This window comes from Mustela nigripes, chromosome 4 (assembly GCF_022355385.1).
Source record: "Mustela nigripes isolate SB6536 chromosome 4, MUSNIG.SB6536, whole genome shotgun sequence".
Classification (NCBI taxonomy): domain Eukaryota; kingdom Metazoa; phylum Chordata; class Mammalia; order Carnivora; family Mustelidae; genus Mustela; species Mustela nigripes.
Window position 1 is genome coordinate 166,946,787 of NC_081560.1, and position 18,982 is coordinate 166,965,768.

At 55.2% G+C, this 18,982-nt stretch overlaps 1 protein-coding gene across 2 annotated transcripts in view; it reads left to right on the forward strand.

The window, feature by feature from the left end:
* NEURL1 (neuralized E3 ubiquitin protein ligase 1) overlaps nt 1–18,982 on the forward strand; it is a 78,800-nt gene that overhangs the window by 42,754 nt on the left and 17,064 nt on the right. The window contains exons 1-3 of one of the 2 annotated variants that reach the window (XM_059398492.1): nt 2,874–3,165; nt 15,505–15,746; nt 16,156–16,477. In XM_059398492.1, coding sequence (XP_059254475.1) covers nt 3,132–3,165; nt 15,505–15,746; nt 16,156–16,477 — 598 coding nt within the window. In that variant the 5' untranslated portion in view covers nt 2,874–3,131. Of the gene's footprint in view, nt 1–2,873; nt 3,166–15,504; nt 15,747–16,155; nt 16,478–18,982 lie in introns of those variants that run through there. The other variant, XM_059398490.1, reaches the window with a different exon arrangement.

Genomic DNA, 18,982 nt, shown 5'->3' on the forward strand with positions numbered 1-18,982 from the left:
TCTGGTTTGCTAACCTTTCACTCGGTTCCCATTCCTGCCTGTTACTGACCCCATAGTCCTGTGTCCAGAAAATTATAGGAACTCAGTTCTGTTTCGGGGGTTCTTCCCTGAGCATTTGCTCTGTGTGGGCCCAATGCTAGGCCGGAGGGGCATGAGGGCAAGTCAGGTCCAGGCCCGCCTGTGCTCCCCCTGCTGCGTTTTCCCTCAGCACCTTTTCTTCCTCCGTGCATTCTCCACACCAGATGGCAGAATGACCTTTTAGAACTGCAGGTCTGGTCTTGTTGCCTCTCTGCTAAACCCTCTCAGAGGTTCCCTACTGCTCTCAGAGAAAGGGCCAGATTCTTCACCCTGATCTTCAAGGCCCTCCTGGGGTGTCCTTTGACCACCTCGGCTTGCCACTGGAAAATTTCCCCGGCTCCTACTGTGGTCCCTGCTCTAGATGCACCAACCCTGCTTCTTGGATGTGTGGGCTTCCTCCAGCCACAGGGCCTTTGTACATGTTGTGCTCACTCTCTGGAGCTCTCTCTTCAAAGCTACCTCCACAGGACACGGACATACCTGCTTATCCTTCACATTTGCTTTTCAGGAAAGCCTGCCCTCAGCCTCCCCGAGAACCCTGCTCCTTTCTTTCAGCACTCATGTCTAGGATGATGATGATATACTCCTTAGGGAGACTACTTGATAAACATGTTTCCCTCTGGACTATAAGTTCTCGAGAGCCAGGGCCTGTCTGCTCTTGATTACCCTTGCGTCCCCAACTTAGCATCTGATGCACAGCAGGTGCACACAAATGTCGGTCAAGTTGAATGGTTGAGATGCCCCCAGGACAGGCAGACAAGAAGACCACAGCTAGGCCTGGCCGTCTCTGGGAGGGCAGAGTAGGATGAAGGGTTGGGAGAGGCACAACTTGGGCTCAGAGGAGAGACCAGCTCCAAAAAGGGAGACTCACCCTGTACCCAGGGTCTCAGGGAGGCTTCCTGGAAGAGGGGTTCCAGTGCTAGGAAGTGGGAATATTGGGGGGGCATGTGAAGGGGGTTGGTTGGGAAGGGCCAGGCAGGGGCATTAGGAGGCAGGCAGGCTGAGGGGGGCTGACTCTGCTGCCACCAACAGTAGCCTCCAGAATAGCCTCTGTTTGCTTTGGTTTCCTCATCTGTAAAATGGGCATAAAAGCGCAACTTATCCCTGAGAATTGTCCTCAGGATTGAAGGAGTTAATGTAAGTCATATGCTTAGAACACCCTGGCACAGTCAGTCCATGTTTGCTATCATTAGGATTATTTATCCCACAAAAGGAGTTCAGGTTATTTCCTCTGTTAGACTTTGACTTAGTTTCCTTCCGCAGAGGAACTGGGCGTGTGTGCCCCAGAGTGTGTGGGTGCATGCACTCGGGGCTCCGCACAGCCACAAGCACAGTGTGTCGGGAGGAAGGGGCAGTCTTGTGTGGACTGGGGGGTCAGCGCTTATTCTGGGGAGAACACCGAGCTGTGCCTCTGGTCTCGTAGGAGGATTAGCGTACTGGGCCTGGGGACCCGTTCACCCAATGCCTGCCTTGCTCTCTGGCTAATCAGGCCTGATGTCTGTCCCCCAGACCTACTCAGGGCTGGTAACAGCAGGGTGTTGAGGTGAAGACTCAGAGCCCAGCACTGCCCCTCCTAGTGCTGAGGCCTCTGAGTCCCATCTAATACGGGGCAACCCTGTCTTTGCCTTAGCTCTTTCCCCAGCCCCCACACCTCTGCTCCCAGGCCTTCCAGCCCCACCCAGATCTTTCCCTGGGAACCCAGATCCTTGGCCCTGAGGACAGGGGCTGGGGCCTGGGCCAGGGCCTGGGAGAGATCCCTGTTCTGTAGAGAGCCTGCAAAAGGGTGATGAACTGTGGGAGTGTCTTGTAGACCCAGGCTTGAGTCCTGGCTCTGCCTCTGACCTGGTGGGTCACCTCAGGCAATTTCCTGAGCCTTTTAGAGTCTCAACTTCCTTTTCTGTAAAATGGACCTAACACTAGCATCTGCCATCGAGAATACCAATGAGAGTGCCCACTGTGCCTGACTTACACAAGGCTGGTGGGCAGTAGGGTCCTAAGTGTGCATGATGGTGAATGCTTATGAGAGCCCATGTCATACGCTTCCGTGTGATGTGGCACAGACAGGTGGTGAGATCTCTATATATTGGTGTGTGCTTGTGGATGTTACAGTTAAAGGGGTGATGGGGGCGGATGAAAACCTAGATTCTTGGGTTTCCTTCCCAGCCCTGCCACTTTCTAGGCTGGTAACCTCTTTTTGTCTCATTTTTCTCATCTGCGAGATAATAATAGTAATAATGGTACTTACTGATAATAAGAATAATACTGACCTTTTCATCAGTCAGTGAGGACTGAAGGGGTTAATACTCCTGAAGCATTTGTGACAGAGCCTGGAAGAAACCAGAAGCCATGTTAGCTGTTTGTTAGTAAGCTCCACTAGCCAGAGTGTAAGCCCCCTGAGGATCGGACAGTGTGTTTTCTGCTCACCGTGGTGCCCTAAATGTCTTTGTCCAAGGTCTGCAGGTAGTAGGCGCCTAGTCTCATGCGGGTGGCAGGAAGCCTGAGGGGACAGTGAGGCTGTGTGCATGCGGGGGTCTGTGAAGAGGTATGTGATGGGGAATGAGCATATGTGTGCATGTGCACGTGCGCACGTGTGTGTGTGTGCACGCGTGTGTGTGTGCGCGCGCGTCTGCTCCGGCTGGAGCATCTCCCGTGCTTTCTGGAGCCCGGCTATTTCAGGAAGCCTCCAGTCTCCTCCTCCTTATGTAAATAAACATGACAGATCCCACTGCCTGTACCAGTGCAGGGCGGTGGGGGAGGCTCGGGGGAGTGGGTGGGAGCTAGAGGCGGCGAGCAGGGCCAGAGGGGTGTGCTTGCGTGTGCCTGAGTGCGCGCGCGCGCGTGTGTGTCTGTGTGTGTGTGTGGCTGGCCTCGCAGGCAGGCAGCCGTGTGCGGGAAGCAGTTGGTGGGGACGCAGGAGGGGCGGGCCCGGCCCTGCCATGCCGGCTGCTGGCCGCGGGGGAGGAGGGGCAGGAGGAGGGCAGCTGGCGGCTAGGGTGGCCTGGTGAGGAGGCCAGCCGGCCAAACGAAGGTGGCTGTGCTGACCGCTGCCCGCGATGGGGGCACAGATCACCCGGAGCAACCTCCACGGTAAGGCCCCAGCTGATGCCAGGGGGTCCGCCCACTCCCAGCCTGGGGACCACCTGGGGAGGCGGGGGTCCTGGGGCCCTCGGGCTAGGGCATGATCATCCCCCTGCCTCTTTCCTCCTTGCTGGGCTTTGGGGCCACGGTGGGGGGGTGCCTCTCAACCACAGAAGGGTGTTTGACCCTGGGGTGGGAGCCAGCAAGGGAGCCTGGGGAAAGCAGGAAGAGGGGGGCTTTCCCTGATAGTCAGCAGAGGTCAGGAGGTGAAGTCTCCCCACAAAGTCTTGTTGAACTCCCCTCTCACCTTCTCCGGGTGCTGACCGACCCCCACATGGGGTGTGAGGTCCTGGGGGTCCATACCCTCTGCTCCCAGAACCGACGCAAACCGTAGCTAGATAGCGGGGGGGGAACCTGTTTGTAAGTCCCGGGATGCAGGCCACGGAGGTCAGCACTGTGATCCATGATGGAGACGTGGAGAGATGTGTGGGCACACACGTGTGTGCATGAGTGCGTGTGTGTATCTGTGCTCACAAGGGTGCATTCGAGGTGTCTGTGGGTGTGTACCTGTGTCTGCTTATGCCTCAACATCCAGATATGCAAGTGACAGCCCCCCACATGGCCTGGCTTGAGTTCGCAAAGTGCGTGCTTTGTAGGGGAGGCCAGTGAACTTCTGACCCCCGGGGTTTACGTCCACGGTCAGAGAGGGCGCCCGGCAGGCAGGTGAAGGGCTGGAAGAGAGGAGCACCACACTGGCTCCCTGTTTGCAGAGCTGCTGCTTGCCCGGGCTCCCATCCCCTCCGCCCGCCTGGCTCCGGTGCTGTGGTCTTGGGAGTAATGTGGCTGATGGGGCACCAGACCCAGCAGGGAAAGACTTCCCAGGGACTTGTTTTGTCATTGCTGGGCCCCGGGAGCTGGGTTTTCTGTACAAACCAGCTGGGGCCAGAGCAGTGTGGGCTGACCTTGGGCAGTCCCCGCCACACTTCCCTGTGTCCCCTGCTCCCCGCTCAGACAGGGCGTTAGGAGATGGGGCGGCCTCATCTGCTGAGTCCAGTGGGCACTAAGGAACCTGGGAGAGGCCCCGGGAAGAGGGAGGGGTGGTGGCAGGAGCGATCAGGAAGCTGTGGCTGGGTCTGGTGACCAGGTGGCTTTTCCCTTCCAGGCTCTGGACTTTGCGAGAGTAATTTCTAATTAAAAAAGAAAAAGGGAGGAAAGGAGACATGGGAAAAGCACATCCCTGACTCTCGTAAAAGGAAATAAATTTTGTCCTGGGCCTGCCAGCGCTCAGTGACAGATGGAAGGTCCTGGAAGATACATAATCCGGAGCCGGCCAGTGGCCTGGTCCTTGGCCCGAGACTCGGACTGGGCTGACCTGGGCCTGGCCCTGGGTGTCCACAGGGCGGGGGCTCCTCTCAGGGCTCATTGGCCCCAACAAGGGCCCGTTGGCAGAGGGTCGGGTGCAGGCTGGCATTTTCCACTGGAAACAGACTTGGTCAATCCTGTGGCCTGGGAAGGACAGAGAGGCCCTCAGAACAGGCCCAGGATGGAGCCCACTGTCCTCCAGCTGGCCCAGAGCACGGGCTTCTGAGGGGAGTGAGAACCCCGAGACCACCCAACACAGCACACGGACTTCACGAGCCCCTGCTCCACGGTGCACAGACACGTGTTCGAGGGCAAGTGTCTTCCTTGGTTTTCTCATCTGTTCATGGGGCTGACAGCAGTGCCCTCCTCGGGACTGTGGTGAGGATTACTTGGGAGGGTGTGAACAAGGACTGAACATGAGGAGAACTGAGCACAGGCTTGGAAAAGCATTCTGAAGCCAGGGTCAGACTCCCGCTCTCTCCCCACCGGAGCAGGAGATTACTTAGGGTGGGCTGAGAGCTCTAGGAGCTGGGCCTCCAGGCCCGGTAGACGTTGGTGAGCGCTAATGAAATGCTTCATCTGCTTTGCCCTCCTTCCCTCCCCTGCCCTCAGCCGAGACCCACCCCCTCCAGAGGCTGGGCCTCCTGCCAAGCTGGCCCTAGCCCCTAGCCTCAACCTACCGTCAAGACGAGTAGGAGAGGGCAGTTGGAGGATATGGGCGTCCTTGCCCATGTCATAGGGCCCCTTAGCTGGAGCCTCAGCGTGCACGTCCTCACACTGCCCATGCCTGTACCCATGCCCTGGCTGCCTCAGTGGCTCTCATTTTGCCTTCTTTTGGGGGGGGCGCAGGAAGTGGGAGATGCAAAGGTATGGCTCCTTCCTAGGGACGCTCTCCGCCCACAGCCTGACTCCCAGAGAGTGCTTACATAGTTCTTGATCATATCTTCCCCGTGGGCCCTGGTGATGTGGCTTTGGTGCAAAGGGAAGGTTTTGAATTGCTGGGTGACAGAGATGATGGGGATGTGACAGCATGTGACCCCAGACTGTGTGTATGTTTGCGGGTGGGTTTCTAGCCGAATGTTTGTGGACATGTTCTGGCTGTCGGTGTTCCTGGTGTCTGCAGGTGGTGTACCTGTGCTGGGGGCTCTGTCTGTGGCTACCACGTGCTGTGTAGCATGGGACGTGTACGTATCTGTCTAATATTTAAGGGATTTCACGCTAAGCCTGCGTATAACGTGTGTGAGCCGTCACACTTGTGTTACTTTGTGCGGGGTACATGTCCCTGTTATTCTGTAGATAGATGTCAGTGTTTCTGCATGAGAGGTGTGTGTGTGTGTGTGTGTGTTTGTTTGTTTGTGTATATTAGGGCTGGTGGTGAAGAGTCAGGCTCCTCTGGGACCAGCCTGGCAGGAGACCCATGGGAGAAATTAATTCCCATTTGCAAAATGGTTTCGGCAGTTACACGCTTGATGTCTTTCATCCGGCAGATTTCCCGAGCTGCTCCCAGTCTTGAGGGCAGGAACTGGGGAGTGGAGAGCATGGAAGGAGGCAGCAGCCATACGGACCGGCCTCTCCCCTCCCCTCTTTTTCTTTGCCTTCCCACTTCGCCTCCTTCAGGGCTCTCCCACCGGCAAGGACAGGCCCAGCGCTGAGGGGCTGATGCGTGGATGGCACCCACGTATTCACCCCGACATGTGTGGCACATCTGTGGACCAACAAACCCTAGATGCTGGGGTGCAGAGACTTGAGAGTTGGTTCCCAATTGTGTCCTTTCACAGAGGGGATGCTGTGGCCCAGAAGGGGAAGTGGTTGGCTGAGGTCATGGCGCTGGTGGCTCGGTTGGGAAGTCAGGGCTTGCCCCTTCTGCAGCCGGCTCCCCACTCTCCTTCTCGGGTTCCTTCACAGGCAGCAGGGGAAGGGGCATCCCATGGCTTGTGGGACCTGCGATTCACATGGAGGGGGCTGTCTGTCTCCTGGCGGCAGCTCTGGAGGCTTAGGCCAAGGTGAGCTCGCAGGTGGGGTGGCTTAGCTTGATCCGTCTTATTCTCTTAACCCAGCTCTGTGTCTGCCCCCACCCCCAGCGGGCACCCAGTGGATCCTTGGTAATTGAGTAAGAGGAAGAGTGAGGGGTAGAGGCCCTGCGTGGCTGGACCGTGTGGCAGCTGGGGCTGTAGGTGACCTGGGGGACAGGTAGGATGGCGTTGTCAAGGACAGCTTTGGAGGATGTGAGACCTGAGCTGGGCAGTGACACCAGGCAAGGCTAGAGAGGAAGGGGATGGTGGGGCAGGTGTTCTTGGTGAGAGTTTGAACCCGGATCCACCGGCTCTGTGACTTTGGGTCAGTTTCTTCCTCTGTATATTGTCCTCTTCTGTACATCGGGGATGGTAATATTTACCCTGAAGGATAGTAGAAAGGGTTAAGTAGGTCATGGGCGTTAGTGCACCGTGAGCACCCTGGAAATGAATGTGCTTCTGCGAAGGTTTCCCTGGAGGCTCCTCCTGGCCTCTGTTTGTCCGTGTGTACACACACGCACACCTGGCCTCCTCGAGGGACCCCAAGTGTCTCTGCCTCCTCCAGCCCTGATGGGTCTCGTGTCCATCATCAGCCACACTCTCTGGTTGTGTGTGTGCACACATGTACACATGCGTGAGGGAAGCTCCAGGGGACAGTCTGTGTGGTGTATGGATTTATGTGACCGAGCCGTGCTCCCCCCAACCCTGCAGTCTCCCAGGCCTGGCCCAGGGGCTTTGGGGAGCTGCTGGGAAGATGGGCCCAGAGCTGAACCCAGGATAGCTATCATCTGGAATCTTGGGGTAGGATCGGGGAGGGGAAGAAGAGGGCTGGTCGCCTCCCAGCAGTGAGGGAGGCACAGCTGTATGCACATCTGTTGGGAATGTCAGAAATTGGGATGTCACAGAATGAGTTGAGAGCAGGAGGCTCAGTGTGGGGAGATCAACTTGGTGATGAAGGTGCCGATCTTGCCCACTCCTCGCGGTCCTCCCTTGCCCCACTCATCGTCATGGATTCATTCAGTCTTCCAGGGAGCAGCAGGGCCTGCTGTATGCACAGCCAGGGCCTGAGGAGAGATGAGAGGCCTGACATGACTCCTAACCCCGAAACACAAAGGTGGATATATGTGGGCATGGAGAAACCAACTAGGGTGGGCCGCAGGGTTCGCGTCGCCGAGAGCGGACCTAGCTGGCTGGCCAGCGAGGGGGGGATCACCGAGGGCAGCTGGAGAGTGCGTTACCCGAATCAGAACCCAGAGCTGCCACCTGAAAGCTATGTGATCTTGGGTGAGTTAATACCTCTTAGAGCCTCTGTTTCCTCATCTATAAAATGGGACTAATATACTGTTGCAAAGCACATCCACTATACAGCAAGTTACCCCAGAAGTTAGTGGTTTAAAACAACAAACATTAAATAAATAAATAAATAAATAAATAAACCAAACATTTCATTATCTCAGATTCTGTGGGTCAGAAATCCTGACCCACAGTTTAGCTGGGTACCTCCTGCCTAATGTCTCTTGGGAGGTTGTAGTTGAGTTGTTGGCTGCGACTGTGGTCTCCAAGTCTGAAGACTTGTCTGGAGGGGGATCCGTATCCAGGCTCACTCACGTGGGTATTGGCAGTCCTTGGTCCCTTGCCACATGGGCTTCTGCACAGGGTTTCCTCAAAACACAGCAGCTGGCTTCCCCCAGACACAGAAACCCAAGAGAGGCAAGAGAAAGTAACCAAGATGGAGACTGAAGGCTTTTGATACCCGGTCTTGGGCATGACATCCCATTACTTCAGCTGTATTCCATGTACTGGAAGCTGGCTGCTAGGTCTGCTCCACACGCAAAGGGACAGGTCTGCAAGAGGGCATGACTGCCAGGAGGGGGAATTGGGGATCACTGGGGCCATCTTGGAGGCTGCTTCCTTCAGACACCTGACTTGCAAGGACTGGGAGGGTGAGGAGAGGTTGCATGAGAAGGACATCTGCTGCAGTATTTGATACCAAAGAAACCATCCACTCTCATCACCTTCCTTTCCTCCTTTTTTCCGGCAGGCAAGTGGGGAGCTGTTACAGGTTCTTAGGCATGCAGTGTGGGTGGGATCCTGGTGCTGGGCAGTGAAGGAAGCTGTCCTTTTAGTCCCTCTTTCTCTGATTTCTCCACAGGACACCAGAAAGGGCAAGGCACAGAGTAGGTACTCCCCGGACACTTGCCAGTTGGTCAGTGGATTGAAGAATCGAATAGGGGCATTCTGTTCAGCATCTCATGTTGAGCACCTGCTCTGTGCTCTCAGCTAGACACTGGGGAAATAGCAGTAAAAAAGACGAAAAGAGCTTCTGCCCCCAGGAGGCTCAGGGTCCATCTGGGAGACAGACACAAATAACCCTGCAGCCTTTCCTCGCCAGAAAGCTGCACCGCAGAGCACAGAAGATGATCCTAGTGACTCTCTTCTCGACCGTTCTGGGTGTGGAGAAGATGTATAGTGTCCTGCAGATAGTAGGCAACTCAGGGCCTTTGCACAGAATTCTGTGGAGGGAGCAGAGTTGAGAGAGGCTACTTGGGTGCTGGAGGCTCTGTTAGGGGTGTGTGGGTAGAGTCCCTGGGGGGCCATAGCAGGGCCCTGAACCTAGTCTGGGGCCAGAGAGACTTCTAGGGGAAAGTGGGCTTTAAAATCCAGGTCTGAGGGATGAGTGAGAGAAAGGCAGGTAAGTCGGTGGGAAGGAGAGAAATATCCCCAGCAGAGAAATGCGCTTGGACCAAGCCTGGAGGCAAGAGGCACATGAGGGAGGTGGGCCCCTTTAATGACCCCTAAGAAGGTCACATCTGCCCTGTTTTACAATCATCTCTCTCACTGAAGCCCCCTCCCCACCTGCTTTCCCACCCTTCAAACTGGCTGCCACGGTCTTTACCCCAGAGAGAGCAAGCCCTGTTCAGTGCATGGGTATAAGCTAGTCTAAATCAGGACTACCCTGGCAATCCAGGATTAGGGTGTTTGGGATAAGATAAAACCAGAGTGTCTGGCCTCCCACTGGGCTGAAAAGAGCTGGTGATTTCCTACAGTGGGATTTATTGCTTTTATTAAAAAAAAATAAGACCTTATGATGGGATCTGGTGTTCCAAGTTTGCAAAATTCTTTCACATCTATGAACTCCCTGGGTGGTCACAGCAACCAGGAGAGGTGGGCGGAGCAGCTAAGATGACCCTGTTTTACAGAGAAAGAGATCAAGGTCCAGAGAGGTGAAGTGACTTGCCCAAAGTCACACAGCAGGTCTGTGGCAGGGCTGGGGTTTGAACCCATGGCCTCCTGACTCCAGGGTTCAAGCTCTTTGTTCCCTGATCCCCATTGTCTAGAAAGTGAGACAGGTCTCCTTTGTCAGAGATGCAGACAAGCATGCCAGCCCTGGGGTCAGCGTTACAGACTCAGTGCAAGGCGGTCCTGAGTGCGATGCGATTCCGTGTTGAAAGACAGATGGGACTTGGAGAAGTGGAGGTGGGAGGTGGGGCAGGGAAAGAAGCTGTATGGTGGGGAGGGGCGAAGAGCTTGAACAAAGGTATGGAGGTACGAGAACACAGGTCGATGTCAGTAGCATTAATAATTATTATTGTTATATAATAAGTACTGATAGGCTAACTGTGTCTTAATTATAATATAATTATTAGCTGTTATCTATAATAATTATTATAATAATCATCATTATTATAGCAACCACTTACTGGGTAGTTTTGCATACATCATCTCATTTAATCCCGACAAGAATCCCGTGAAGAAGGTATGCCATGACCCCCATTTTACAGGTGAGAAAAGCAAGGCTCCAGAGGTCTCACAGTTAGTGAGAGAGCTGCTGGGTTTGGAGGCAGCAGGCCTGGGTTCGTAATCAGTGCCCTTTGCTCTGTCTGGGTAACTTCACGTCCCAGGACCTGTGTCCTAACGGCACTGGGGGCAGAATGAAGACCCCACCTATAAAATCACATGGGGTTTGGTCACTGTCGCTAGTACTGCCCTCTCCTTGGCAGTCCAGCTCAGCTCAGCCTGGGCGTGCGGGGCTCTGCCAGGATGGTTCTGGGGCAGATCTTGGCATGGGGGCAGTGAGGAGGTCACTCTAGAGGCTGCCTTGTGTCCCGGCATCTCCCCCTGGGATCCCACCCAGAGGCAGGAATGTGGTCCAGAGCTAGCTGAGGGTTACCTGGAGCGCTGGCCAGGCTTGTGTCTGGCACCTCATAAATGCCCAGGAAGAATGGGCTCTGTGGGGGAGTTTCCATTGTGTCAGCAGCAGCCTCGCCTGTGGGGGGGGTTCCTCCCACTGTGGCTCCCGGGAAGCTTGTAAACCTGTCACTAAGGAGAGCTCTGAGAGCTCTGCTGGGAGCCAGATGGGGAGACTGGGGCTCCACCAGGACCAGTGGCCAGTGGGGGAGTAGTGTCCCAGTATCTTGAGAATGCTTGCTTTGCTGTGGCTGTTCCCCCAGCTGGGACTGGCCAGTGCCTTCTCCATGCAGCCTTTCCCCACTATGCCTGCCATCTTGGACTTGTGGGGAAAATGGGCTCTAGTATTAGATGCCTAGTAGAGTAAAGGACCCCTATGAGCAGCATTGGAAGATCAGGGTCCAAGTCCCAGCTCTGCCACTTCATTGCTATGTGAGCTCCAGCAAGTTGGCTAACCAGTCGGAATCGTAACTCATCCCTAGAATGGAGACCTTAAGGGCCATTAGTGTCTGTTGAAGTGCAGGGAGGGAGCCTTTTAGGATGGCTAGGGAAGGAGCCTTGCCCTCAGCCGCCCCTCTGGCCCTGAATTTCAGAGCTGTGCCCAGTGTTAATTCTCATTCCGCTTTTTCTCCTTCCTCCCCCCAGGGCATAATGCCAGCTGAGGTGGAGGAGAGAGCTCGCAGGCAAGGACAGCAGGGGTTGGTGAGGTGACAATCACCAGCTTGTTGGATGCCTCAGAGCGACCCATTCCTCTTGTAGTCTGTGTGAATGGCGCCCCCTGGAGGCAGGCAGGTCTAGGAGTCAGTGAATGTGCTTTGTAGTGGCCAGAACACTTCCCTTATTCCCACCCCAAAGGCTCGGGCCGAGAGCTGTGGGACAACCAGGCTTCGGTGTCTCCTGTTCAGTGGTCCACATCCTAGGCACTCCCTGCCGTGGGCTGATGGCAGCAGCGGTGGTCAGCCTCCCTTTCCTCCATCTCAGGGGACGCTGATTTGTTAGTTGTTGTTGCTTTTGAGGCATTATTTGTAGATAATAAAGCTCATCCTTTTTAAGTGTATAGTTTGGGGAGCTGTGACAAATGTGCAAGTTGTATGAGCACTGCCACAGTTAAGATAAAGAACATTCCATCACTGCAGAAACTCCCTTTGTGCCCCTGTGTCTTCCTCTTCCCCAAACTCCAGTACTCTGGAGCTTTCAAGCTATGTAGTTTTCCCTGTTCCAGAATGTCCTACAAAGGCATCAGAGCATAGGTAGGCTTTGGGGCTGGCTTCTGTCACTCAGCATGGTTTCGAGGCCCCTCCTCCTTACACCCTTGTGAATGCAGAGCGGGGTGCCTTGTGGGCACATGCCACATTTTATATCCAGCCGTGTAGGAGGGCCATGCAGGCAACATGGTTTGTGTTTCTGTCTTGGCGGCCTACACACGTGTATCATGAAAGCAGCCTAGCAGAATGCCGGGTCTCCCCGAGTGTGCTACTCAAAATGGTTCTGCGTGGCACATGGACAAACATTTCCCCCCATATTTTACCAGTCGCGAGTATAATTTAATATGCTTTTAAAAGAATGTGTCCAGCACACAGAACCCCTGTGGCTGTTGGGGCTTCATGGCGAAGCCACAGGCCTCACCGTGGGACTGCCTGCGTTCGGCCGCTGGAGGCTCTCTGTGGCAGTTGGGTGACCAGGGGCAAGCCACTCAGTGTCTCTGAGGCTCAGGGCCTTCATCAGTCATATGGGCTAGTGATATCCCTCTCTCCAGTTAGAGTTTGCCTTAAGGCTGAAACCGGTGGGTGAACATCAACTCCCCGTTCAGGGCCTGGCCCGCGGCTGTCCATATTACTAGAGGTATGTGGTCCATGGGTGCTTGGACCTGTGTCCTACACGTGCCGTTTCATACATCCCTGTGGACATGAATATGTGTGTGTGCACGGTACGTGTGTAAACGTGTGATTCCTGACCCAAGGGATTAGGGAAGAAATAAGTCTCTGTCTCCTAGGGTCTGGAGTACCTTCATGTACCCATAGTTGTATGTGAGGTCACCCGTCTGGGTGCTCATTGTGTCCCAGGGACCAGGGTTTCCCTCACCTTCCTTCTCCATCCGTCTTGCTGTCAGCCAGGGTAGCTGGTCCTGTGCCACCCTTGCCCACCCAAAGTCCTCCGGTGGAAGGGAGGCCCAGGGATATGGTCCTCCCAGGGCCTGGATCTCTGGACCTGGGTGTCTCCACCGTATCTGCCCAGAGTCAGTGTTTTCTGGGTCTTTTTGCAGAACCCTAGGACCCCACCCAGGATGGGTGGGAAGGAGAGGGAGCATTTTGAAGGAAGCTGAGGTCTTGTGGTTGGTCCATGGGACCTGAGTGGAGGCTGGAGAGTCGCCCTGTGGGAGAGGCTGTGATCAACTGCTGGGCTCAACAGGTTTAACAACCTGCTTTATTGAGTTGTAAGTTGTATTGACATACGTTCAGAGTGTACAATTGGGGGGGTTACATACGTATACACCCATGAGATCATCACCACGATCCAGAGGGTGAACATATCAATCATCCCAGACATTCCCTTGTGCCCCTTGCAATCCCTCCCCCTCCCCCACCCAGGTGACCTCCAGGCTATGTGTTATCACTAGCCCTTAGTGTGCATTTCTCAGATCGGGACAAATGGGACGGGGTATAGGTTTCTGTTTCGAAAGGAATAGAAGCCCTACAGTTACTCCATGGATTGTGTTTGCCTATTTCTTAAAAATGGGTTTATATCACTCAGCATAATTATTTTGAAATTCATCCATGTTGCCTCTCATATCAGTAGTCCATTCCCTGTTCTCTGGTAAGTAATATTCCATTGTATACCTGTACCACAATCTCTAATCCCTTTCCCCAGCTGGTATTTTTTGAAACCAGCAGTCAAGCGGTGCCTGAGGCTGGCCTATCCCAAAGGATACCACTTCCAGACAGGGCACCTGTAGGTTTCCTGTGGCCACTCTTTGTCCTTCATCCCAACAGCCCCCTTCCCTGGAATGACCTCCCTTACACTGTACTATCTCTAGGGGCCACCCAACCTCTTCCAGGTATCCTTCCCAGACTGACTGGGTCACCTCTGAGCAGTTCCAACCTTCACTGCTTGGTGGCTTTAAAGGCCTTGAGCACTGTCATGTGATTCTAGTCTCTTCTCTTAGTGGGAACAAGAGGAACTCCTCCTTGTTCCAGCCCCGCCTCACACGCGCAGGATGTCTGGCTGGCCATGGACCATGGACGCTGGTGTCTGGGGCCCTTTGGGAAGAAGGAAGCAAAGATGCAAAGCGATGCAAAGTGATACAAATATGGCCTGGACCGAAGTCAGGGTCTTCCTAGCTCAGGATATTGCTCTCTCCTTCTCTCCTCCCTTCCTGTCTTCCTCTCCTTCCTGGACACCTCTCCTCCTCTTTAGGGAGTGGAAGACCTCTGAGAAGGCCTGATGCTGATTGAGCTTCTTACATTATTAAATCTCTGCCTTGGAGGAACCAAACTTTGACACCTCCCAGAAGGCTTCTGTCCCATTCTGTGGCTTCCTACGCCCCCCACCCCATCTTCCCACCTTCCATGTCTCTCTTTCCTCAAGTTGATGACACAGGGCAGGGCTGCCCTTCCTCATGGACAGGATACAGATCTTGGGGAAGAAATGAACATCTCTCCTTGTCCCCAACTGCCAAGACTGCGTTAATACTTCCGGTGCTGCTGAGACATGTCTTAGAGCTCCAGCTACCCATTATGCTGGAGCAGGGAAGTGACATCCCTAAGGTTACACAGCCAGTGAGTGACTGATACAAGCTACCTGCCACCTCCTCCACGTTCCTTCTAATCGCTGCCCTGTCTCCTGGACACCAACCCCACATGCCTGTAACGTGCCTTCCCCTGGACCACGCCCCATCCTTTCCTCTGTCCCATTTTGGGGTGCGGTAGAGCGATCAGCAGGAGGAAGTGGCATGCCTCGCGGCCAGAGGTTCTTGAGGCCAATCTGAGTTCCATCAGGAAGCCTGGGTGCTGAGGCCCACCTGTGGCGGGTGTGGGTGGTATGAAGCCGGAGGGCTGCCTGAGGTGGGGAGGGGTGGCCCTGACGGAGGGCAGCCATGGGCGTGGTTCTGGAGCCCAGCTACTCTGCTGGTCTCCAAGGGCAGCTCCAAGGTCACATGTGCACTGCAGCCTAGCCTTGTCAGTCCAGCTCCATGCCCTCTCCTCCTCCTCCTCCCCTCCTCCAGGAGACCTTCCTGAGAAGTGACCTGCCGTTCCATCCTTTCGGCATTAATCACTGTCGGCCATTTTTATCGTGATTCCTGCGTATGTCCTATTTCCTTTCCTGGGCTGTTGTCTTCTTGAGAAAGGTCCATGTGTGTTTCCTGCCTGTATGCCCCGTTCCTAGGGCAGGGCTTGGTATTAAGTAGGTCTGTAATGAATATTGGTTGAATAAAATAAAATGATGGTGGTGGGGAGTGGCAGGGCATGGTGGTGGATGTTGGTAATAAATGCTGGTTTATCACAAAGGTGGGTGGTGGAGGGTAGATGGCGAGAAGTATTGGTGAGTAGCAGTAGCTTGTAGTCGGTGGTGGGAGACAGGCAGAGGACCAGGGCTGATGGTGATGGATACTACACAGTGGTAGGTGGCGAAGGGGGCTGTGGCAAGAGATGGTGGCCAAAGGTGCTGGCGGGTGAGTTTCAGTGATGGTGGCTGTCCTGGGCCATGAGCAACTTCTGCTTGTGCCCAGCCCTCTGCTGCTTCAGGGGTCTCTGCCACAGCCTCGTCATCGTAGCTCATTCCTTTGCAGACTCCATCGGGGGCCCCTTCCCTGTCACCTCTCACCGACGCCACCACAAGCAGGAGCACTGTGCTCCGGGACCACCTGGCGGGGGGCTCCCAGCCACACCACTGCTCTTCCACCCACACACCAAGGGCTCCCAGATCCTCATGGACCTCAGCCACAAGGCCGTCAAGAGGCAGGCCAGCTTCTGCAATGCCATCACCTTCAGCAACCGCCCGGTCCTCATCTACGAGCAAGTCAGGCTGAAGGTGGGGCTTCCCTCTCTGCTCTCGGCGCATCCGGGGGACCAGCAATGCCTCCCGCTCCCGCTGCACCCCGCCCTTCTCGTCCTCTGTGCTGCCACTCGCGCTCTTCCTCACCTTCCTCGTGCTGGACCCTCTTACTCCTCCTTCCTCAACCTTCCCTGTGGGACAGAGCGGGAGTGGGGGAGGGGTGTGGCCATGGGGACCTCCATGAGCTGTCACCAGCCTGTGGGAAGGTTCCCAGAGAAGAGAGAGGAGGCCAGCAGGGAGGCGTGAACCCCCCACTCCTCGCAGGGGAGTCCACCCCAGGTGGTCCACTGGGAAGGACCCACTCCCTCCCCATTGGGCCCTGGTGGGTGCTAGAGAGGCTGGGCCCGGCAGGGGCCGCCCTCTGAGGGTTTCTTTTCCCGTCCAGATCACCAAGAAGCAGTGCTGCTGGAGCGGGGCGCTGCGGCTGGGCTTCACGAGCAAGGACCCGTCCCGCATCCACCCTGACTCGCTGCCCAAGTACGCCTGCCCCGACCTGGTGTCCCAGAGCGGCTTCTGGGCCAAGGCGCTGCCCGAGGAGTTTGCCAACGAGGGCAACATCATCGCTTTCTGGGTGGACAAGAAGGGCCGCGTATTCTACCGCATCAACGACTCAGCTGCCATGCTCTTCTTCAACGGGGTCCGCACGGCCGACCCGCTTTGGGCCCTGGTGGATGTCTACGGCCTCACACGGGGCGTCCAGCTGCTTGGTGAGTGCCCGCTCCCCGTGCCTCCGAGGTGCTGGGGTGTGACGCTGCTCGGGTTCCTCTGGCATGCGGACCTCTCCCCCACTGGCAGAGCCCCAGGGCCACGTGGGCACGGGGACAGCTCAGGGAGCCTTCCTGTGTCCTGCAGAACTCACCCATCCTTCGTGCCCACAGCTGGGGCAAGAGGCTCCGGGGTGGGATTCCTGCCCTCCAAGGCCCCTCAGGTGGTGCTTTTGAGCAGCATATAACCCTCATCAGAAACCAGCCTCAGAGACCCTCCGCCTCCAAGAAGTCATGAATATTAATCATCGACCCCACAGCTGAGCTAGGACTTGCTGTGTGTCAAGCACTTCGTTGCTGCTGGGCTCGTACCCACCCTGGGAGGCAGACTCTTAGTGTGGTCTGAGGAGACGAGGCCCAAGCTCAGGGAGGTTGAGTCATTGGCCAGAGGCGCCGCAGCTGAGCGGGGCAGCCAGCACTCAGTTCCAAGTGAGCCCCTGGCCCCTGGGCTGTGCAGCCCTCCAGGAGGCCCAACCCCGTCCCAGTGCTTCTTGCAGGGATGGGAGTGAATGGGGTAAGCAGGGAGAGCAGAGGGCACTGGGGTGGCTAAGACTTTTCTGGGGGCTCCTGGGTGCTCAGGGTGAGTAGGGCCTCCCTACTGAGGGCAGCAATCAGGCAAGGAAGAATAGCAGAGGGCAGCCTGGGGTGCTAAGGAGCCAGGCTTCCTGGCGAGGGCGCCCATTACCCCAAGGTTCCGGGGCTGGAAGGGGCCTTGGAGAGTTTCAGGTTTCCTAGGGTCCCACGCTGAGCTGGTGGCTGAGTTGGGACTAGAATCCAGGTCACCTGACTCCTGGTCTAGGATCGCTCTCATCTTGCTCCCTTGTGCACATGCTGACTCTGAACATACATCAGCTCACGGGCAAAACGGCTGTGTCTCCAGGCAGAGCCAGCAGAAGCCTCAGCTTTCCCATCTATGAAATGGGTTTGTGGGGCAATGAAGGGAAACTCAAGAGGCTGTCAATAAAGCGCCCAGCACAGTCAGTGCCCGGCCTGTGCTTGCTTGTCCCAGCTCCCAGCCCTGCCTCCATCTCTGTGGACAAAAACGCCATGGATCATGGATGCAATGGAAAACCTTTTTTTTTTCTTTCCCCTTTCGTTCCTTTCTGGCTTCAGAGCCAAGGAACAGTGAAGCTCTTTTCAAAACACCTTCATTTGAGTAAAAAAGGCAGTGAAAGTAAAAACAAATGAGTAATTGTCAGAAGCATTTCTGTTGACTTCCAAGCATCAGCAGTCTGTTTTTATTAATTAATAGTTTGGGTACTTTCTGTTTTTCAACTCCATAAAAGTACACATTCACGTGGACAAGTTAAGAGCCCGAAAGCAAGCCCTTCCAGGTCTTAGTAAGTGAAGAAGGAGCCCAGGCTGCCCGACAACGAGCTGCTCTCTTCTTGCTCTGTGCAGTGGGTGCTCCTGCTGGAGGCGGAAAGAGTATTGGTTCTGCCCCAGGTCGGCTTCGGGCCTCACCCTGTACTAGCTGCAGGGCCTCAGTTTCCTTATCTGTGAAATAGGGGTAAGTAATAGTAAATTGTTTTCAGGGTTCTTTTGGAGGCTTAACGAGCCAAGTTACAGGAAGCAGCTGACACACTGGAGGTAGGCACTGACCGTCAGTCTTCCCCATCCATCCTGGGGAGGGCGAAGCTTAACCCAAGTTTAAGTGAACACCCTCGGCTGCTCTCGTGTCCTTAGGGCCTCACGCTTCCAGGCAGTGGACTTCTGGAGCCTGAGTTTATGTTCCAGCCTGGACACTTCTGTCTGAGTCTCAGACTTCTCATCTGTGAAGAGGTTGTGAATACTATGACTTAGCCCCTGGGCCGGGCAGGGGTGGGGGGGTACATGTGGGAGACAGAAGTGTCTCATCTCTAAAAAAAAGTTACAGTCTTGTTGGGACAGGGGTAAAGGCAGTAGGGGCAGCATTCTTGCTTTTCCCTTTCCTAGCAAAGAATGCCTTTTCCTACAGTCCCCAGAAATAAAAAATCCCACTCTGGCATTAAGGTCTGGCTCAAGAGCTACCTCCTCCATGAAGCCTTCCAGAGTGAGCTCTCTTCTCTGCTTCTTGGGTCCCACCACATGGTGCCTGGGATTCTCTCAGCACTGAGGCATCGGCTGAACTTTCTGGCCCATCCATAGGTCTTTCCCAAGATGGGGAAGGCTTTCAGGGTGAAACCATGTCTTACCACGATTTCTTTCCAGAGTAGAACCTTGTGTCTGGTGTGTGAAAGACACCAAGGATTATTTGGATGCTCAGTAGGGGAGTGTGGTGGGGAGGGCAGGTAGCTTGTTAGATGAAGGGAAGTGGTGGGGAGTGAGGTAGACCCAGTCTCCCTCACAGATAGCCCAGCCTCACTGGAAAATCAGAGAGAAAAACAAGCGCTCCAGACACCATCAGGGCATAACCCACGAGAAGACAGTAAATTGTTTAGAGCTGTGGTCATAGGATCCTTTCCATCT